We start from the raw sequence: 22,972 nt of genomic DNA, 5'->3' as shown, positions 1-22,972 counted from the left end.
TAAGAATGATGGGATGTTAATTGCTTAATTAACTCAGGAACCACACCTGTGTGGAAGCACCTGCTTTCAATGTACCTTGTGTCCCTCATTTGCTCAAGTGGTTCCTTTACTTTGGCAGTTACCTGCATGTCTGTCTATCTGTATCACGCTTATTGTACATGACATGCTATTCTAGGTTGATGAGATTAATAGAGTGGAAGGGGTGGTGATTGGCCAATATAAGCGCTCTCAATGTGCAGTAGACTAATGAATTAAAACAGTAGCTACTGTTTTTAGTGAAACCCATTTCGTCTGTATGTACAGTATGTCACTCGTATAAAACCACAAAGCAGGGGTATTAGTTGGGCTACAGCAGGTGTTTCTAGTTTCAAGGCTTATTGCAGGACCTGCTGTGAGTGTTAGCTTGCCTGTACGTTTTGTGTGTGCGTGCGGACTGTGGACATAACAGTAACAGAGTGTGATGTGTGTGTGTGTTGCAGCACCATACTGCTCCAGTCAGACGGGAGTACAGCTCCTGTTCCACCATCCTCCTAGACGACAGCACCGTCAGTCAGCCCAACCTCAAATACACCATCAAGTGGTAGGTTAATCACCAATCAATCAGTCAATCAATCAACCGATGAATCCATCAGAATGTACATATGATGTTAATCTTTGTCGTGTTTTATGCATGTAAGAATTCTGTATGTAGTGTATTTTAATTATAATGATTTGTCTTTACAGTGTAGCCCTGGCGATATACTACCACATAAAGAACCGGTAAGAATGAGCTGTCAGGATGGGACTAAAAACAAACAAAAGATAACTATTGTAAAATATACTGTGTCCTTAAAATGTATATAGTATGTATAAGCAGGAAGTAGAAGCCTAAGAGTTGTTGTCCATTAGTTAACTCCAATAAGGGGAGGGATGGTAGGTTTAGGGGAAAATATGTAATGTGTGTGTGTGTGTGTATATGCGGGATTGGAAATGATGCAGACAATTATGTTGATGGAAGCCACAATCTATCGGCAATATTAAAGCTGATCTACCCCCTAAAAAGAAAAAGAAATAAAATAATGATCTGTCACATTCACCAAATAGCATCAGCCCCTCCTAGTACTATTGTAGAGCTAGTCCATGTAATACTTTAGTCCTATGTGTTGAAAGAACATTCCCCCCGTCACTGAAGGTTATTACATTCTATTTGGACATCCAGCATCAATAATGGGTGAGGGAGGGTCACCCATAAAAGTCAGCCTTTGATAACACAAACAGACCCCCATAGCCCCCCTGGCATGGGTTCGAAATCCCAGTCTTTAGATGTCTAGTACTTTAGGTACTCTGAGTGTGCGTCCGAAATGGCACCCTTTTCCATTTATAGTGCACTACATTTGACCAAGGGCTCTTGTCAAAAGTAGTGCACTACATAGGCAATAGGGCGCCATGTGGGACGCATTCTGAGTGTTCTGTGGCAAGATGGATCAATGTGCCATTCAAACAGAGTGGAGAGGTCACTGAGGCTATGTTTCCCTATTGGTCTACAGCCTGACTGACTTTGTAGAGGATCGAAACAGCATCTCTCTCCTCAGTCAAAACAGTCAAAGCCACAGTGTATTTGTGAAGTAGCCTTCATACTTGAGTCTAGTGACTGGTTACTGTCATCACAGTATGAATAATGTATGCACTCACTAACTGTAAGTCGCTCTGGATAAGAGCGTCTGCTAAATGACTCAAATGTAAAATCACTTGTCATTCAGCAACTGACCTGTGTGGCCTTTTTTGTCATTTCAGAGAGATCGATGGGAGAATGGTATTAGATATTTTTGATGAAAAGCTTCATCCACTTACGGTAAGACTTTTGTAGTTATATATAATATATTATGGATATGTGTGTGTATTAGGCTGCGTTTACACAGGCAGCCCAATTCTGATAATTTTTACTCTAATTGGTATTTTGACCAATTCAGAATTGGACTGCCTGTGTAAACACAGCCTTAGTGTCTGTGTTGATGTTCCCATGTTTCATTACTATATTATCAGTCTCTCTCTGCTCCCCTGTTGATGACAGAAATTGGAGATTCCTGCGGACTATGAAAAGCACGACCCGGAGCAGAAACAGATCTATCGTTTTGTCCGTACGCTGTTCAGCGCGGCACAGCTCACTGCAGAGTGTGCTATCGTCACACTGGTGAGTGACATCTTCATCACAACCTGCCACACAACACTAGGAGGGAGTGTTGCTCCCATTAATAACATCTTAACTAAATGTCACCATATTCCCTATATAGTACACTACTTTTGACCAGGGCCCATAGGGCGATATATGGAATAGGGTGCCTTTTGAGATAAATCCTAACACTTCACTGTCATGTTGGGCCTACTTGTCCCTGTTCAGGTAAAGTTAAAGTGCATGGGTCTTTCTATAAACTAGGGTACCAGTGAGGATAGGATTTCCTACACTGGGCAACTTGTTATATAGTACCAGTCAAAAGTTTGAACAAAAGTTTATCTGCATTGTAGAATAGTAGTGAAGACATCAAAACTATGAAATAACACATATGGAATCATGTAGTAACCAAAAAAGTGTTAAACAAATCAAAATATATTGAGATTCTTCACATAGCCACCCTTTGCCTTGATGACAGCTTTCTATACAAAGTATATAAATTATACAATTGTATAACATTGAGGTCCTAAAGGTCCTTAAATTTAACTTGCCAATGTCTGTATGAACCCTGCTTAAAAATGTATAGTCCTAGGTGTATGTTGTTGTATAGGTAGAGTTATGGGCCAATTGGTATATCTATCTCTTAGTACACCTAGAACTAGAACAGTGGAACTGCATAAAAATCCTTTAATTTTTTTAGTTTCAAACCATTTTGAAATGTTGATCCCAATGTCAGACATTGGCCCCATTATTTAGAGAAAGACCCACATTCAAAAAGGTAGCCGGTAAAACTCCTGGCCCTTGCTATGAGTCATAGGCCTAACTCAGTCTGTTTATAGAGAAGTGCCATGGACAATCATCTCCTGGATGTGACTAGATGTCTTCCTCCGATGCATACAAAACATTAGGAATACCTTCCTAATATTGAGTTGCACCCCCCCACACCCCCCACCCCTCCCTTTTACCCGCAGAACAGCCTCATTTCGTCGGGGCATGGACTTGACACAGTGTCGAGAGCGTTCCACAGGGATGCTGGCCCATGTTGACTCCAATGCTTCCCACAGTTGTGTCAAGTTGGCTGGATGTCCTTTGGGTGGTGGACCATTCTTGATACACACGGGAAACTGTTGAGCGTAAAAAACCCAGCAGCATTGCAGTTCTTGACACAAACAGGTGCACCTGGCACCTACTACCATAACCTGTTCAAAGGCACTTAAATCTTTTGTCTTGCCCATTCAGCCTCTGAATGCCACACGTACACAATCCATGTCTCAATTGTCTCAAGGCTTAAAAATCCTTCTTTAACCTGTCTCCTCCCCTTCATCTACACTGATTGAAGTGTATTTAACAAGTGACATAAATAAGGGATCATCACTTTCAGCTAGATTCACTTGGTCAGTCTGTCATGGGGGTGTTCTTAATGTTTTGTCCACTCAGAGTAAACCACTGTAGAGCAGAACACCTCTCCACTCTGCTCGGAAACATCCTCCATCCATCTCAATAACACCTTCTGTTTTAAACCTGCGGTTGGTTTACTGCTGAGAGGCCCTGGTTGAAAGCAGTGAACTACATAGGGAATAGGGTGCCATTTGGTATGAAGCCCTAGTCTGATTGAGCTGAACTCTCTGGTCCTGAGCTGTGTGGTCCTCCTGTGGTGTTCTGACACTCCATTGTCTGGTTATGACTTCACTGGCCTGTCGTCTCTGTCACTTGGGACAATCTGGTTTCCACACACACACACCGCACGCCTGTCCCACAGACTGTCCCATTGACTGTCCCATTGACTGTCCCATTGACTGTCCCAGTGGCCCCACACCCAGGGAGAACAGGGATGGATGCCGACAGTAATTGAATAGGGAACAGGACCAGGTTCAGCTGGAGAAAATGGGGAGGTTGTCCTGTGTTTCAGAGTAGGAGTGCTGATCTAGGATCAGGCCCAGCCTGTCCATTCATAATGATCCAAAATGCAAAACTGATCCTAGATCAGCACTCATTCTCTGAGACGCTATATAAATACAGGCCCTGGAGGGGTGAGGTTGTACTGTGTGTGTGGACTGGTGTTTTACTCTACATACTGCCAGTGGTTAACAACATGTTGGATAATTTCCATCTTCACTGTGTGAAGCCATGACAGTGATGCCACTGTGCATCACTAGGCAAACGCTCCAAAAATGTGGGGTCACATACCCTGCCACCTCCGCTGTATGTACAGTTGAAGTCGGAAGTTTACATACACTTAGGTTGGAGTAATTAAAACTTGTTTTTCAACCACTCCACAAATTTCTTGTTAACAAACTATAGTTTTGGCAAGTCGGTTAGGACATCTACTTTGTGCATGACACAAGTAATTTTTCCAACAATTGTTTACAGATAGATTATTTCACTTATAAAGAGTTTAAATGTATTTGGCTAAGGTGTATGTAAACTTCCGACTTCAACTGTAATTCTACACACATATTTCCAACAACAAATTGTTTTGTGCAGAAGACTATCTGTGTAGCTAGGTTTAGGTGAATCTAGAAGTACAGATAGAGAGCCATGCCATCCATCGCTATGCTGAATCTGAAGCTGTAGGTGAGAAATGAATTCTGTGGACGATAGAGAATTCTGAGTCCTTGGAGACTGCTGGATGGAATAACTGAATTGTGTTCTATTAGCAACCCAGACACATACAGGACAGGCATCTGGATTCACCACCCACCTACCACATAGCATGTACTGTGTTCTAAGACAGACCAAACACATTTCCCCAAGGAAATGACTAAATGATGATACGTGGAGAGAATAGTAAATAATTGCTGTAAAATAGACTACTCCCATTATATTGTGCCTAAAGGTTCAATGCATTTTGTAATTCACTGACGTACCTAATAGAGACTGTGGCTGCGATAATGGAAAGGTTTTTTGATTGACATTTGATATTTTATGAGAAAGCCCAGAGAAACTGCATTACATCAGTTTTTGACATGGTCTGTTACTTTGGCTTTGTGGAGACGGAATGCCAGAGGAGTTTGGAATGGAACATTCATTCCAGAATCAATTCAGACACACAGAGCAGAGGGTAATTAGCTGGATCTGAAGTAATTATCTTAGATGAGGAAGAACTGTACTGTATATTGTTGTTCATACATCATCTGGGAAATGTTGTTTTGTTATTTGAATTATTCACAATTCAACAAGTTTCTTGTTTTTGCTCCAAATAATGTATTACATTGAGTCTATTGGTGTTTTTCATGCACCAGACCAGAGGATAGTTGAGGAATGTCTTTGACGTCAGCCATCTTTAAAAGGAGGAATGTCTTTGACATCTATTTCTTTCTTTCTTCCATCTATCTTTTTCTCTCCCAGGTGTACCTGGAGCGCCTGTTAACTTATGCAGAGATAGACATCTGTCCAGTCAACTGGAAACGTATCGTCCTGGGAGCCATCCTGCTGGCGTCCAAGGTGTGGGACGACCAGGCTGTGTGGAACGTAGACTACTGCCAGATCCTGAAAGACATCACTGTGGAGGACATGTGAGTCTGAAACAGTTTGACCCTTGTCCATTAAACAACCTAACCCAGTTCAACCAGCAGCCAGCTAGTCCATCTAACAGTTTTTGGCAGAAGCTACAGGTTAAATCTGCACTGTGTCTGCATTTTACAATGGCCTTTAAATTGTCCTTATGCAAATAGACAGGGTATAGACTGTCTATGTACAGTTGAAGTCGGAAGTTTACATACACTTAGATTGGAGTCATTAAACTCGTTTTTCAACCACTCCACAAATTTCTTGTTAACAAACTATAGTTTTGGCAAGTCGGTTAGGACATCTACTTTGTGCATAACACAAGTAATTTTTCCAACAATTGTTTACAGACAGATTATTTCACTTATAATTCACTGTATCACAATTCCAGTGGATCAGAAGTTTACATACACTAAGTTGACTGTGCCTTTAAACAGCTTGGAAAATTCCAGAAAATTATGTCATGGCTTTAGAACCTTCTGATAGGCTAATTGACTTCATTTGAGTCAATTGGAGGTGTACCTGTGGATGTATTTCAAGGCCTACCTTCAAACTCTGTGCCTCTTTGCTTGACATCATGGGAAAATCAAAAGAAATCAGCCAAGACCTCAGAAAAAAAATTGTAGACCTCCACATGTCTGGTTCATCCTTAGGAGCAATTTCCAAATGCCTGAAGGTACCACGTTCATCTGTACAAACAATAGTATGCAAGTATAAACACCATGGGACCACGCAGCCGTCATACGGCTCAGGAAGGAGATGCGTTCTGTCTCCTAAAAGTGCAAATCAATCCCAGAACAACAGCAAAGGACCTTGTGAAGATGCTAGAGGAAACAGGTACGAAAGCATCTATATCCACAGTAAACAAGTCCTATATCGACATAACCTGAAAGGCCGCTCAGCAAGGAAAAAGCCACTGCTCTAAAATTGCAATAAAAAAGCCAGACTACGGTTTGCAACTGCACATGAGGACAAAGATCATACTTTTTGGAGAAATGTCCACTGGTCTGATGAAACAAAAATAGAACTGTTTGGCCATAATGACCATCGTTATGTTGGAGGAAAAAGGGGGTAGCTTGCAAGCCGAAGAACACCATCCCAACCGTGAAGCACGGGGGTGGCAGCATCATGCTGTGGGGGTGCCTTGCTGCAGGAGGGACTGGTGCACTTCACAAAATAGATGGAATCATGAGGAAGGAAAATTATGTGGATATATTGAAGCAACATCTCAAGACATCAGTCAGGAAGTTAAAGCTTGGTTGCAAATGGACAATGACCCCAAGCATACTTCCAAAGTTGTGGCAAAATGGCTTAAGGACAACAAAGTAAAGGTATTGGAGTGGCCATCACAAAGCCCTGACCTCAATCCTATAGAAAATGTGTGGGCAGAACTGAAAAAGCGTGTGCGAGCAAGGAGGCCTACAAACCTGACTCAGTTACACCAGCTCTGTCAGGAGGAATGGGCCAAAATTCACCCAACTTATTGTGGGAAGCTTGTGGAAGGCTACCTGAAACGTTTGACCCAAGTTAAACAATTTAAAGGCAATGCTACCAAATACTAATTGAGTGTATGTAAACTTCTGACCCACTGGGAATGTGATGAAATAAATCATTCTCTCTACTATTATTCTGACATTTCACATTCTTAAAATAAAGTGGTGATCCTAAGTGACCTAAGACAGGGAATGTTTACTAGGATTAAATGTCAGGAATTGTGAAAAACTGAGTTAAAATTTATTTTGCTAAGGTGTATGTAAACTTCCGACTTCAACTGTATATATGTGGGATACAACCATCCCAGCCCTGCAGATTTTGCTGCGAAGGGACAGAATCATTAGATCATTTATTTTGGTACTGTTCTCATATGTAGCTTGTGTTTAGTCGCAGGTTCAAGAAGAATTGCAACATTTACCTTGAGCTAACTCTGCAAATAGCACTGCTGTCATAGTCAACTGATTGAATAGATCAATAGTCAATCGATCAATAATATAATAATACTCTTAGCAAAAATGGTTTATCTTTAATTTACAATCTGTAGAAACTATGAGAAATAAAAAGGTTCAGAACTTTTGTGAAACATCACAGCACAGTTAGAAAATATATGGCAAATAGAAATCAAAACTGGATGGTGTTTAGAGATACAGTGCATTCGGAAAGTTTTCAGACCCCTTGACTTTTTCCATATTTTGTTATGTTATAGCCTTATTCTAAAATGGATTCAATAGTTTTTTCTCTCATCAATCTACACACAATACCCCATAATATCACATTTACGTAAGTATTTAGACCCTTTACTCAGTACTTTATTGAAGCACCTTTGGCAGGGATTACAGCCTCGAGTCTTCTTGGGTATGACACTACAAGCTTGGCACACCTGTATTTGGGGAGTTTCTCCCATTCTTCTCTGTAGATCCTCTCAAGCTCTGTCAGGTTGGATGGGGAGCGTCGCTGCACAGCTATTTTCAGGTCTCTCCAGAGATGTTCCATCGGGTTCAAGTCCGGGCTCTGGCTGGGCCACTCAAGGACATTCAGAGACTTGTCCCGAAGCCACTCCTAAGTTGTCTTGGCTGTGTGCTTAGGGTCAATGTCCTGTTGGAAGGTGAACCATCACCCCAGTCTGAGGTCCTGAGCGCTCTGGAGCAGGTTTTCATCAAGGATCTCTCTGTACTTTGCTCCGTTCATCTTTCCCTCGATCCTGACTAGGCTCCCAGTCCCTGCCACTGAAAAACATCCCCACAGCATGATGCTGTCACCACCATGCTTCACCGTAGGGATGGTGCCAAGTTTCCTCCAGACGTGACGCTTGGCATTCAGGCCAAAGAGTTCAATCTTAGTTTCATCAGACCGAAGAATCTTGTTTCTCGTGGTCGGAGAGTCTTTAGGTGCCTTTTGGCAAATTCCAAGCGGGCTGTCATGTGCCTTTTAGTGAGGAGTGGCTTCCGTTTGGCCACTCTACCATAAAGGCCTGATTGGTGGAGTGCTGCAGAGATTGTTGTCCTTCTGGAAGGTTCTCCCATCTCCACAGAGGAACTCTGGAGCTCTGTCAGACTGACCATTGGGTTCTTGGTCACCTCCCTGACCAAGGCCCTTCTCCCCCGATTGCTCAGTTTGGCTGGGCGGCCAGCTCTTGGAAGAGTCTTGGTGGTTCTAAACTTCTTCCATTTAAGAATGATGGAGGCCACTATGTTCTTGGGGACCTTTTAATGCTGCAGAAATTGTTTGGTACACTTCCACAGATCTGTGCCTTGACACAATCCTGTCTCGGAGCTCTACGGACAATTCCTTCGACCTCATGGCTTGGTTTTTGCTCTGACATGCGCTGTCAACTGTGGGACCTTGTATAGACAGGTGGGTGTCTTTCCAAATCATGTCCAATCAATAAAATGTACCACGTGTAGACTCCAAGTTGTAGAAACATCTCAAGGATGATCAATGGAAACAGGATGCACCTGAGCTCAATTTCGACTCTCATCGCAAAGGGTCTGAATACTTATGTAAATACGTTTTTTTTTTTTTTTTAATACATTTGCAAATAAATTCTAAACCTGTTTTCGCTTTGTCATTATTGGGTATTGTGTGTAGATTGATGAGAAAAACATTTGATTTAATCAATTTTAGAGTAAGGTTGTAACGAAACAAAATGTGGAAAAGGAAAGATGTCTGAATACTTTCCGAATGCACTGTAGTTGGGAGGGGTTGAGTGGAGCTGAAGGGTGGGACTAAAAATAAACAAAAGATAACTATTGTAAAATATACTGTGCCCATAAAATGTATATAGTATGTATAAGCAGGAAGTAGAAGCCTAAGAGTTGTTGTCCATTAGTTAACTCCAATTAGGGGAGGGGTGGTAGGGTTAGGGGAAAATATATAATGTGTGTGTATGTATGTATATATGTATGTATAGATATATATATATATATATTTTAATATATAAGGGGGATTGGAAATGATGCAGACAATTACGTTGATGGAAGCCACAATCTATCTTCAATATTAAAGCTGATCTACCCCCCAAAAAACAAAAAAACATGAGATAATCTGACAACAGCTCTGGTGGACATTCCTGCAGTCAGCATGCCAATTGCACTCTCCCTCAAAACTTGAGACATCTATGGCATTGTGGTGTTTGACAAAGCTGCACATTTTAGAGTAGCCTTTTATTGTCCCCAGCACAAGGTGCACCTGTGTAATGATCATGCTGTTTAATCATCTTCTTGATAAGCCACACCTTTCAGGTGGATGGATTATCCTGGCAAAGGAGAAATGCTCACTAACAGGGATGTAAACACATTTGAGCTCAACATTTGAGAGAAATAAGCTTTTTGTGCATATGGAACATTTCTGGGATCTTTTATTTCAGCTCATGAAACATGGGACCAACACTTTACATGTTGCGTTTATATTTTTGTTCAGTATAGATCGAACGTCTGTATATTGAAAATAACATTTATTTTTGTCTTTCAACTCACCAAATGGAGCCCCGTTTCAAAAAATATAAAGAATACGAGATACGCATCACTTCGCACTGGCAACCTTTTTCATTTGGAAAAATATTCTGTTATATTTTATTCTGTTATATTACGTAATGTTTTTTTACTATAAAGTACGTGTGTTTTGACTGTGATAAGGGCTCGGGAATAAGAGCATATTTTAACAAATTAAATTAACAAAACAAGACTATGCCATTGCACAGCCATAGGATTCTATAAGCTTCTACAAGCAAGCGCCACTGCTGGTGTTGCTGCCTTTTTGAAAATTGTGTTCCACAATATAATATAACCAGTTGATATTACGGTTTCAATAAATTAATCTTAAATGGTACTTGCTTTTTTATTGACTGTGTGTGTGTGTGTGTGTATATGTGTGTGTGTGTATATATATATATATATATATACAACAACAACAACATGTGGAATAAGTCAAGGGGTATGAATACTTTCAGATTTATTGTATTTGAGTACTCGAAAATCATCATGCGAGTACTCGAACAGTAAAGAAATATCAAATGCCCATCCCTAATCTCATGCTCTACTGCCAACCCCACTCAGTGCAGGGAACAGTCAGGGACATTTCACATTGTGAACTCAGAATAACCTTGGTATGGGGTCAGTGGTGGTTTAGTAGGTGTTGGAGTCAGGCATGACTCAGGTCTGCTTCGTCCAGTCTGGTGCCCAGGGCTGGGGCTTGGGAATAGGGCTGCCACAGGGGATGGTGCTGGAGCTGAGGCTGAGGCTGGGGCTAGGGCAGAGAGTGGGGCTGGAGCTAGGGTAGAGGCTGGAGCTTTTATCTTGAGCTGGGTCTTGAGCTGAGATTAGGGCTGCAGCTGGGGAAGAGTCTGGGGATGGGGCAGAGGCAGGGGCTGGGGCAGGGGCTGGGGCCGTGGCAGAGGTCTTGAGCTGAGGTTAGGGCTGGGGCTGGGGTGTTTTCAGACAGGAGGTATCTGGGGCATGGGTGTACAGTCTGAAGTCTCATAGCCTGGTAGACAATAGTTAACCAAGGCCACAGGCCACTGGGGCATCGACCTCCTTCCCCAAAATGAATCACAAAGAGACAAGGAGAATCTATGTGGATTATTTAGAGACGTTAGCTGACACCTTGAATGTGTCGCCACCAGTAACCCTCCTGACCCATCCTGAGTACACAGTTAGTTTTTAAGACTGCTTGTTGTCATGACCCCCTCTCAGTGGGCTCACAGAACATAGCCCTGAACCCAAAACCAATACATGAGATTCTTTCTCTCTGTCTCTCTCTCTCTCTGAGGAGGAGGAGAAGAGTTTTATTAGGCAGAGCCTCCACCGCTCCATGGCTGGCTAAATTTAGCTTGTCTGTTGCTGCGTGAATTAGAATATCTATGTATGTGGAGAGAAAAGCCTGATGCTTGGTGTAACAGAGTTCTTTAACCTTGTGAATCAAAGACAGGGGCTTTGCTACAGAGACACAGACCAACCAATTAGGCTGTCTAAAGAATGTCAGAGAAACAGTCTGTCAGGGGAAACAGTGAACTGAAACAGATCAAAGCTAAGCTGCAGCCACAGTTAATTGACTTGATACCATCGAGTCTTGTATATGTAATTTTGTAAAATTCTAAAAGCTTAGCACATAAGGAAGTTAGTGACGTCTCTTTTTCAGTTGTTTAGTTCTTCATAAAGATCAGTTCAAGATAATTTATCTTCTTTCTCTTTTATTTCTCTCGTTTGTTCTCTTTCTTTCTCTGTCTCTCTCTGTTTCTCTCTCCATATGAAGGAATGAGCTGGAGCGTCAGTTTCTGGAGCTGCTGCAGTTCAACATCAATGTTCCGTCTAGTGTTTACGCTAAGTACTACTTTGACCTGCGCTCCATGGCCAAGGCCAACAACCTCAGCTTCCCTCTGGAGCCACTGAGCAGGGACAAGGCTCAGAAACTAGAGGTGAGTAGCACTGATGCATACAGTCGCTGCTTCTCCACATTCCCATCAGCTGTGAGGATCTTTTTTTCTTTGACATCCAGCATTCAAAGGACCTACACAATGCTACTTGTTTATAGACACTACTACCACTGCTACTACTGTCATCACCAACTCATTGTAGCCTATATGAAAACAGCATGCATGAGTTCTTTCTTATCATTCATTTGTGTTGCATTGCATCCCAGAGTGAGCTTTTCTCCTTCCCCTTTCATCAAGATATTAACTCTGCAAAACGTGGCTGGAGGATGCACAAACACAATGGCAAGAGAGAGCCTGATAATTAGTGGGCAGTGAGCACAGTGTGCATTTGACAGAGGTGGTGGTGTGTTCTCTGCGTGGGTTTGTGTGTGTGATGGAGGACGTGAGGCGGCATTCGTTGCAGTGTAATTATCTCCCCAGCAGCACCAGCGACCCCTTCTCTCCCATCTCCTCTTCGTCCTCATCCCTCCTTCCTCCCCATCCCCTCTTCCCCCATCCTCCTGCCTCTCCGCTGGGCAATTACGGTCTGAAATGAGCCCTTGTGGTATTGATGCTGGTTGAGGCGTCGTGTTGTGTCGTGACGTTCTCTGTTCTCTGTCAGTGGAACTGTAATAGTACTGCTGGTACACTGGACAGGGAAACAGGCAGCGTTTAGGATCGTATTCACTATTGATCTAACTTGTTAAAGAAATACCACTAAAGATAATGATAAGTGATCTTGCTCTGTTTCAGAGCAAAACTATGAGTATCCCTACATTTTTGTTATTAGGCTTCCAGTGTAAGGTTATGTAGCTCTGAGTACATGAACATAAAGTTACTTAAATTATGTTTTATATTATTCTATGTCTTATTGTGCGTTTTTCCATGTCTCAGGCCATCTCCAGGTTGTGTGATGACAAGTATAAAGACTTGAGGAAAGCGGCCAAGAAGAGGTCTGTGAGTGCAGACAATCTGACGGTGGTGAGGTGGAATCCGGCCATCATATCGTAACAGCAGCCTACACCACCAGGAGGAGGACAGAGCATCCACCATGACGGAGACATGACATGGCTGCACGGCCTGGGAGGTCAAGGGTTAGGGCAGGAGAACTTAGACTCAGAATTCAGATAGTTGTCCGGTTGCGTCTGTGTGGTTGTTTCACACAGAAAGGACCTGCTGGCACTTTTGTGGATAATAAGTGTTATTGTTGTTCTGATGGTCCACCTTTCTACTGTACATACAAGATGTCCCTTTGGTTGTCTGAAGTTGAACTTGAGTCCTACAGGTGACTTGGTGACCAATACGTTTCCACTGGCAGAAGAGCAGGAGCCAGATGGGAAAAGATTAAAAGAACATTGGAAAGATCAAAAGACAGTGGAACGATTTGAAAAATCCTAGAATAATAACCCATGACTCAAATAACACAATTCCAATAGCCATTTTAAAGGTTGACTGTCTTGTATAGAGGAGAAATCGGTTGGGTATACTTTGTACATTCCTATGATTTTTAAGGATTTCAGCAAATTCCTCTCTAAAGCACAATGTTTTTTTCCCAGGTAACAGGCAAACCTAATTTGTATGCATTCCTGAAATATAGAAATGTCTCTGCTTTCCTTGGAGGAAGTAAAAAGTGCTCATCAAGTATTGTTCTTACTGTGTTTGGTTGCAATGAAATCAAACTGCCAAGTTACAAACCCTCAAGGGTTTCTTTCTCCGTAACGTTCAACAAACTGCACCTGTGTTTGAGTTTAAAATGGCAACTGTTTTTTACTTAAATTTACATAAAGACACCAAGAGAGGGAAAGTGAAGTGAGAGATATACAGTAGAGAAAGAGGAAGACAGACATTTGAAGAATAACTTCATTAGGGCGAGAAGACTGAGAAATGAAGTTCAGTTGAAGGTGAACAAAATTATCTTTACAGACAAAAATAATTGCATTCTATCTCTAGCTATACCAATTTGCCACTGAGTGATGATTATCTAAAACTATTTCACACATTAGTTCCTTCTCTCTCTTCCTCATGGCCAAAATGATAGACTATGTCCCAAATGGCAGCCTTTTCCCTATATAGTGCACTACTTTTGACCAGGGCCATAGGGTGCCATTTGGGATACTGCCACAGTGAAACATTCCAGTGAACATTCCCTTGTTGAGATGCGTCCGCTCACTCCAAGCAATATTCATGTACCACTTTGTTTCATGCCAGGTCTTGAATGACGTACAGGGATGAGTTTGAATGACAAGCACTCGAATAGAAAGGAGAAAAGCAGCTTCCAAGAACAGGAAGTAACTATAGTGTAAGTAAGACAAAATGGTAAGTTTGAACATCCATATAGTGGATTCACTGCCATTGTTCTGATTTGTGGTGCCTGTAACATGCTAGTGTAACATGAAGACCTTCCTTTTTACTTTTTAAAGTGCAACGGGGGTTACATTCTTTTCTTGAATGTTTATTTTTTTAAATTACAGATCTTCCAACTTGTAAAGAAACAGCACAAACGTAATTTCAGCAAACCAATTTGCATGATGATTCTTCAGTATATTGGAAATGTATTTCTAAAAACGTACTACAGTGTATAAGAAAAAAATAATGTTTATTGATTAACAGTCACTGTTCACAAAAGCATTAACAATAAATAAAATATAGTTATTTAGCAAATTAATTGATTTTGTACAGTGTATATAAGATATCAGTGTGCAGACAAAGAGCACACTAACTTTCAAACAAGGAGAATTGTGGTGAAATATTTATAAATATCTGATCAGTATTTACATTAGGAAAAAATTGCAATGTCTTATTATACCAGATATGAAGAGAGTTTAGAACTATGGAATATATGGAAGCTGGTATTAATTCATCTAGAGTCTAGATAGTAAAACCATTGGAAGGAATTTGAATCTTTGTCAGGATCTTTTCTTTCATATCAAGTTTGCATAGCTCAGATAAACTACAATGAATGATGGGTTCATGTGTGTTGACACTCAAACATTGAATTGAGACAGTTCAGTTAGACTCATCTTATCATACATACATTTTCTGTGACATATTAATTATGTTTTCAATGTTACATGGTTTTATGATATCCCTGTTGCAAAACCGGGTATGTAAGTGCAACATTCCTCTTGTTCTAGATTTTATTTTAAAGTTGTTGAGTTTATGGTGTTTCCCCACTCTTAAGCATTCTTAACTATTGAAAAGATAAAAGCAATTCCTTATCAAAGGTCTCTACAGTTGTTGTTTTCATAGTCTTATTTGATAGCATTCCGTGAATACCAATCAGCATTCTTTCCAACCATTCATCAGGACCAACTATCTGCCAGATGTTTCACTTTCATATGTAAAAAGGGATGGATTTGTACCAAAGTATCAAATAATTAGCCTTTGAATATGTGTTGCTGTGATATAATAGATCCCCTTTGCATGTGATCGGAATGGTATAAGGACTCTGAAATGGAACTGTTGGAATGGTATGGCCTTGGAAACAGAACAGTTGGAATGATGTAGGGACCCTGAAATGGAACTGTTGCGTTCTATGGAGCTGTGACTGTGAGCAACTGAAGTGCAAATGTCTTCGGGGAATAAAGAAACAGGTGTTGTCGTGATGAGACAGTAGAGGTATTTTTAAGATTGTATATCCTATTTATTGTACGTGTGTGTGCATACAGTCTGATGTTGGTTCCTAGAAATGAAAGTGGACTCGTCATGCTCTATGGGCCCGAGCCTGTGGTATAACCTAGGCTAGTGACCTGTGTGATAGTCGTGTGCACTAAACTCTACCTCTGCATAGAGTTTTTACTTCTTCTACCTTTTCTCTTTCTATCTCTTCTATGACAATTTTAGGATTTACAAATTCAACTCTCAGTTGTCAATGATTTCCTGTGCTAATGAAAGAAACTGCTGTAGTTGTGTGAACTCTGTTTTTATGTTTTGTTTATAGTTTATTTCTGGGATTCTGTTGTTATTTGTTCCTGTTCTCAGTTTGCCCAATGTGGTTAATCTGTATCTTTTGAGGACTAATCTCTTAGTTAATTGTAGGCTACGTTCTATTTGGCAAAGAAGTGATTCCAGTACCATGAACCCTAAAAGACTAGAGGCTAAATAAGCCCCAGTCTCTCTCCCTGTATGATCTGTTCTATGATTTTAGTTGAACTGATGCGCCCAGTTCAGAAGCAATGTTTAGAAACCTGCACAATAAATAAACGTTTAATCCTTGCAATAAAAATACCATTGTATCACTTTACTTAGGCTTGATAATGTATCATTCATGAAGTCTTTATATGCATATGTCAGTCCATCTGTTTACATGATATTTTCTAAATGCTTTATGTAGTTGTTTTTGCTGTACGTGAACAGTATCAGTTTAATTTTCAATGGGTGGACTCCTGTTTATATTGTACGTGTGTCCAAGTCAAGTGTATACTACAGTGTCATCCATTTGAATATGATTGAACTCTAGCCAGAACCTTGCTTTGGTTCTGCAGTGGTCTGGTCTACTTAGCACGTCTATTGGTGTCTCTGATTGAGCACTCCTGGAGGAGAGGTAAGGATGTCATGTGTCCCAATATAAAGGACCAGGTCAGTGTCAGAGTGAAAGAGAGACCGCTTGAATGAGAAATAAGAATGTCAGTAGCTAGCTACTAAACTATCTGTTACGTAGTATCCTCCGTCAATGTTTTGTCTTATGCCATTCAAAGACGGTCACTCACAACGTTAAGTATATGGATTTCAAGCAGGGTCTAAAGATGGGAACAAAGCAGCACTTTTCTACACATGACTACAGCCCAAAATCAAAGTATATAAAAAAAATAAAAAAAATCTCTCTAAGAAACAAAGATTTAAATGCCAGAAAAGCTCACTGTTTACACTCGCACAGCCACATTGTCAATCTGGACCGTGTATAATCCTCCATATTATCCCAGAATTACATTTCAAATACTGAGTGGTAATTGCTGCGCTAGTCAATTGATTCTCTGCAGTGACAATTACTGAAGGAGAGCTGTAGGCTAATGAATAACACGCTGTCATGTCTGTTATGAGCACGCACACACACACACACACACACACCTGCAGGACCATCTCTACACACTACGAGCCAGGAGTACTAATATGTTACACAGGGAAAAGCTTACTTAATTTTATGAAATATATTGGTTCAAGTGATGTGTGGGTATGATATTAATAAGTATACAAAGCTGAGGGAGAGATGATAATCCGTTATAAATCCCACATGTATTACAAGGCAATGAGGTTGAACAAGGACCAAAGAAATACAATTTATTCCTTTGGTCCATTTCTTTATTTTAGTATGACCATTGTGCACCCTTTAACGTGCACATTTGTTGATTTGAATGGAACCATTCAAATAGCAACGTGCTAACCTGTTTCCCAACCTTTAAAATAAGTCATTACCCATGTTTTACAGACATATACTGCAAATCCACTGCAGTCCTCAACCACACATACAGACTCGCATGCAATCGCGCTCAACCTAAATTCCCCTGAGTATTCATCACAGCCCGTAACTCAATCCCCACAAAGCAGCCTCCACACATGCAGCTCTTTTCCACAGAAGTACATTGTAATAACTGGAACCCTTTATGACTGCTTACTGCCCGGCATCTGCCAATACTAATCAGCATACATCTCCAGTCATTAATGGGACAAGCCCAGTCTGTAGCCCATGCCATATGTCCAGTAAAGATGTCCTTCTCTGAGAGGATAAAATGATTTATTTATGACAGCAAGGTCACAATACAGGGAATACCAATGTGGGCCTTCTTTTCCATGGCAACAGTTAAAGCTTCCATCCTTGCTTTTCATTTATCATTTTGTTTATTATATTATATATAATGCCAGAGTTTTTTACAAGTCTCATACAAAAGCCATTTAAAAACTTGCCATGAATTATCACGATTCAACACAAGTCATCATTCACCATGGTATCCAGCCAACATGACAATGTGAAGAAGATGCCACATGGACCCTCTATATCCTTGGCAGGGATATTCATTGGGACTAGCTTTGAAATGCTTTCCATTGTGCTTAAGAACTTAATACAGCAATTTAATGAGTAATCCTGCAGCTTGTTATTCTCCTGGAAGGACACCCAGCCAGCCACCAAAATATCTCAGCAATGCCAGGATGGTGGACATGCCTCTCTTACTGGTGGGTAAGAATAACCCTTACAATGGGGCTCACTCCCGTCTCCTGTTCTGTTGTCTGAGGACAGTGGTCGCTGGGACAGGACAGACTGGGGGAAGACACCAGAGGTAAGACAGGACTGACGTTGGGCTGAAGGCAGGCAGGGTGGACTCTACGGACTCTGGCGGTGTACAGACTCTCCAGACTCAAGAATTTTGGAAGATTTTCTGATTTTTATCAGTTAAAGTAAGACATTCTAGCAAACGAGAGGTTCTTGTATTAGGATAAACTATCCACAAGTTCTATCTGAAAACCTGAAGGTGACTGGCTGATGTAGATTCTAGTAGAGCGATTGTACTATTCTAATTGAAGAGAGATGCTAGAACTGGACTCTAGTGTCTAGTTAATCTGCTCATCTGGAAGTCACTGGCTCCTGTGGAACGATTGTTCCCCTGGTTTGGAGGTGGGTTAGGGTGGACAGTGTCCTGGTGATTGAGGCTCAGGCCTGGAGGAGGACAGCGTGGCTTCAGAGGGCCTTCATCATCATCTGCTAACATGGGGAGACAAAGCGCTTCCGAGGTGGTCTTCATCTCTCTGAACCACAACATAACGCTAGTAGGTGAGTATCTTTTAGGATCTTTCACTGAGCAGAATGCAGACTGGATTTTTCATTGTAAGATATTGTCAATCAGAAAATATCAGAGAGAACATCAGTTTGCTATGCATATACGATTATGTATGTTTAATGCCGTTCTGTCAGTTCTGGAAGTTATATCCTTCCGTTGCTTTGATCTGACATCTGACAAGGGCTCATAGAATAGATCATCGGAATGCCTTTGTCAGTCTGTCCAGCTCAAGCTCAAACTCAAGGGGAGAACTTTCCGCTGTCTGTTAGGTATGAATGACTCTGACAAATTTTTGACCCATATACGTTAAAAAATGTGCAACTTACTAAACTCCCTGTCAGACAAGATTCTGTTTTAAAGTTTTATGTTTTGGGATATTTTCCATTTAGATATTCCTCAAAATACCTAACAATTTTGATGAAAATGTACAGGCAAAATATATTTACTTGCTAAGCTTATTAACACATTTATTAGCAGTTAAAAATCATTTTAAACTTTACCGGTCCTGCAAAATTAAATTAAATTCAACTACGTGATTTCAACATATCTGTAATATTTATTGCAAGTGCGAGAGTGGTTGTGACTAACTCTTACGTTCTTTACTCTGTCTTCAGGGAAGATATGGCTGATCCTAATGATTTTACTGAGGATCCTGGTCCTGCTGTTTGCTGGATACCCCCTCTACCAAGATGAACAGGAACGCTTTGTGTGTAACACCATCCAGCCGGGCTGTGCCAACGCCTGCTACGACATCTTCGCTCCTATCTCTCTGTTCCGCTTCTGGCTTGTTCAGCTGCTCATTCTCTGTCTCCCGTATGTCATCTTCGTTATCTACGTCATTCATAAGGTCACATCACGCCTCACCATCGACACTACTGACCCCTCAGATAGAGTCAGAGCTGGACCGCTCTACCAGATCCAGCAGGAGTCATTCAGGAAGACGGCCCTGACCAAGACTGCTCTCCAGGCACAGCATGGCAGGACTCAGTGTTTCACAGGAGCATACATCCTCCATCTTCTGTTCAGGATACTGCTGGAGGCTGGGTTCGGGGTGGCCCACTACTACCTGTTTGGGTTCTATATCCCCAGGAGGTTCCTGTGCCAGCAGATTCCCTGCACCACTCAGGTAGACTGCTACATCTCCAGGCCCACGGAGAAGACCATCATACTTAACTTCATGCTGGGGGCAGGCGCCTTGTCGTTATTACTCAACATGGCTGATCTCATCTGCGCCATCAAGCGCTCGGTGAGGCAGAAGACCAAGACGAAGATGTTGGTGGAGAAGATGTATGAGGAGGAGCAGTACTACCTCCCGTCCAGCGGGGGGAGCAGAGGCATGGAGGGTAACCTCCCTCTACACCCCCAGGACCTGGTGGTGGAACCTGGAACCTTCCGGAAGAGAGGGGCCAGTAAGTCCAGCACCGCTGACCAGAGGGCCTATCCCCATCTGGGGGAGGCTGAGCACCCCTCTGCCCCTCGCTGTGGTTCTAGTTTCTCCTCAGGGCCTTCAGGCTCCAACACTAATGGAAACAACCTTTACCCTGCAGCCCAGGAGGAGGGCCCCGAGGCAGAGGGGAGCGAGGTGGCTCTGTGCCCTGTAGATCCCGTGGGGACACCCAGGTCCATCAGGGTTAGCAAACGCAGCCGCCTCAAACCGCCCCCGCCCCCACGAAGGGACCTGTGCCCCCCCACGGCAACCGCTGCGGGCGTCCCCCCAGGAACAGTGGTGTGCACCAGGAGAGTGGGTCAGTACACCCTGGTAGAGATGACAGCCCCAGACTTGCAGTCAAACACCAGCGAGGGCCAGGAGAAGAGGTCTGAGTGGGTTTGACTGGACTGAGATGATGAGAGAGCTGGAGCTCTGAGGAGAGTGATTTTATTTATTTCCATGATGGAGACGTGAGAACCAGTGTTGCGGAAGCTACTCTGAAGATATAGTTTACCAAGTTAACAATTACTTCACACTGAAAGAAGTTAAGCTCCACTAAAGCTACCCTTAAGAAAAATATAATTAACTTAACTAAAGTTAGTTTGAAAAAGTAGTTCACTACATCCAAACTACTTCATGATAAATCATATCTAAATCTGAAATATCATAGACTACAAATTGCAAGAACAGCTCACTCTGGAGTCAGATGTTAACACAATGTTTAATTTTGCCTAATAAACACAAAAACAATGTTTCAAGTGAGAACTAGAAAGGTCTGATGCCAAAAAAGAAAGGAAATGATTTCCTACTTCAGTAATTCCAGTAGTTAGCTACACCACTACATGGCTAAAAAGTAATTTAAAAAAACACTACCAAGATTTTGAATTTAGTTCAACTACCACCAAGCTACTGCAAAAGGTAGTTAAGTTGAAAAAGATGTAGTTCACTACTCCCAAACACTGGTGAGAACGTCAGGATCAAACCCACCTGCCTCTGAGGGACTGTGAGGGATGTGGTGACAGATTATTGTGTGGCTAATACAGCAGCAACTGTTGGGGAAATGAAATCCTATAGGCCCACTGTGTGCTGTAAGACTGAAGTTCATTCTGATATTCAGTCTACACTTTCACACCAGGATAATTACATTTCTATCAGACCACATTATAAATGCACATAGTTATGGTGTTATTATATAATCAGTGCGTTGGCATAAACTGTATAATGTATATTCTTTAAGGATGACGCAGAGGGAAGATAATCCAGTCGTGGATACTGTCTTACTGCCAGGGACTCACTGTCTTACTGCCTATAACTATAGCCGAGTGTCCTTCAGTAAAACCTTCAGTAAAAAGCTATAACTGTTCAGCCCACCTGTTCTCTCTGTCTGTGTTAGCTCCCCTATCACTGTCAGTAAACAAAGACAGGCCGTGACCTGTCCTGGCCCTGCCCCCAGCTAGGTCAAAGCCTAGCTCTTTGGTCTGGGGTCAGAGAGGTCAGGTGGACATGTGCATACAGCCTGCGGATGGAGTCATGTTTGGATGGACGCCTTAATAGACACGTGGTCAGGTGGTCAGGTTGAGTTAAAAGACAATAACCCTGTAAGGTGCTACTCCTGCAGGCCAGGGTCTTCAGTAGGGGATGATATACCAGACCTGGCATCAAATAATATTCAAAATAGTTTCAAATACTTTCTGTGGTTTATTGAGCTTGCCTGTCTTAATGGGACCAATAGAATAGTCCCAAAACTGCAAACCTGGAAACCTTGCCCCTCTAGCATTTCAGGCAGGCTTAAAGTATTTGATTTAGAATAGTATTTGAACCCAGGTATGGAGGATATACTTCCCCTCAGATATGAAGGATGGGCTTTGGCCCTCAGGGGCTCACAAAGCAATTACTGCCACAGTTGGAATCTGTATTTATGGAGGTGGCTTGTCACTCTATTTCAATGCCTCTGAGGGCTTTGGAGTACGAGGTTTAGACATATACAGAGTCTGGAAATAGATTGACGTGGTGCAGGGTGTAACTCAACTGGACACTACTACCGCTACATCCCAAATGGAACCGTACTCCCTATATAGTGTACTACATTTGACCAGAGCAATATGGGCCCAGGTCAAAAGTAATGCATTAAATAGGGAATAGGGTGCCATTTGGGATCTAACTTGATTTGGCCTGCCTAGCTGCCTGCCCTTCAGTATCTCATTGTGGCATTTGTTTCACCTCGATGGTCAGATTAATTTGTGAGAGTCGGTGTGTGCACGGTGCAGTGTGCCACTACTCGTGGCTGACTGTCAATCGTAGTACGTCATAAGTGGTATGTAAGAAGCATTTGATTCCTTTTACACATTGTAAAAACCTGTCAGAGCGTTACTGTTTAATGTTTTATTTACCTTTACCTTAGCTGAGATGTCCTTGGGTTTAAAATAGTTTTTGTTGAGATGTAATTTTTGTTTTCTTGAAAGGTTATATTTTATTGTTTTATTATACCATGATTTCTTTTCCAGGGCATAGGAATCCAGTCATCATCATTGTGACTGTCAGATACAGGTCATAAGCACTTTATACATATTTATAAACATGTATTTAACCAGTGACTAACCAACAAAGGATTGCACTGTGTACCACCGCCCAGTTATAAATGATCCCCATAGATTGGGGTACAATCTGATTTGGCCATGGGGAGAAGCTCTGTGTAAAGGGATAGCTCTTGATCT

The 22,972-nt window shown here is 41.8% G+C and overlaps 2 protein-coding genes across 6 annotated transcripts in view; both read left to right on the top strand.

Annotated features, from left to right (window-relative positions):
• Nucleotides 1–16,302, top strand: part of ccny (cyclin Y) — a 73,264-nt gene extending 56,962 nt beyond the window's left edge. For all 4 annotated transcript variants that reach the window (XM_045206771.1, XM_045206773.1, XM_045206774.1 and 1 more), the window contains 7 exons: nt 480–580; nt 724–759; nt 1,774–1,831; nt 2,051–2,170; nt 5,498–5,664; nt 11,900–12,062; nt 12,954–16,302. In XM_045206771.1, coding sequence (XP_045062706.1) covers nt 480–580; nt 724–759; nt 1,774–1,831; nt 2,051–2,170; nt 5,498–5,664; nt 11,900–12,062; nt 12,954–13,070 — 762 coding nt within the window. In that variant the 3' untranslated portion in view covers nt 13,071–16,302. The remainder of the gene's footprint in view (nt 1–479; nt 581–723; nt 760–1,773; nt 1,832–2,050; nt 2,171–5,497; nt 5,665–11,899; nt 12,063–12,953) is intronic.
• A 1,985-nt stretch (nt 16,303–18,287) lies between these two features.
• On the top strand, nt 18,288–21,059 carry LOC121549526 (gap junction delta-4 protein). 2 transcript variants are annotated; one of them, XM_041861318.1, is made up of 2 exons: nt 18,288–18,822; nt 19,444–21,059. In XM_041861318.1, the coding sequence occupies exons 1-2, from the start codon at nt 18,759–18,761 to the stop codon at nt 20,658–20,660; spliced, it is 1,281 nt and encodes a 426-aa protein (XP_041717252.1). In that variant the 5' UTR covers nt 18,288–18,758; the 3' UTR covers nt 20,661–21,059. The 2 variants fall into 2 exon arrangements, with proteins under 2 accessions (XP_041717252.1, XP_041717253.1); XM_041861319.1 differs by having other exon boundaries at nt 18,745–18,818.
• The last annotated feature ends 1,913 nt before the right edge of the window (nt 21,060–22,972 follow it).

Source organism: Coregonus clupeaformis, chromosome 23 (assembly GCF_020615455.1).
Source record: "Coregonus clupeaformis isolate EN_2021a chromosome 23, ASM2061545v1, whole genome shotgun sequence".
Lineage (NCBI taxonomy): Eukaryota > Metazoa > Chordata > Actinopteri > Salmoniformes > Salmonidae > Coregonus > Coregonus clupeaformis.
The sequence above is the reverse complement of the archived record's forward strand: the minus strand, read 5'-3'. Positions and strand labels throughout refer to the sequence as shown.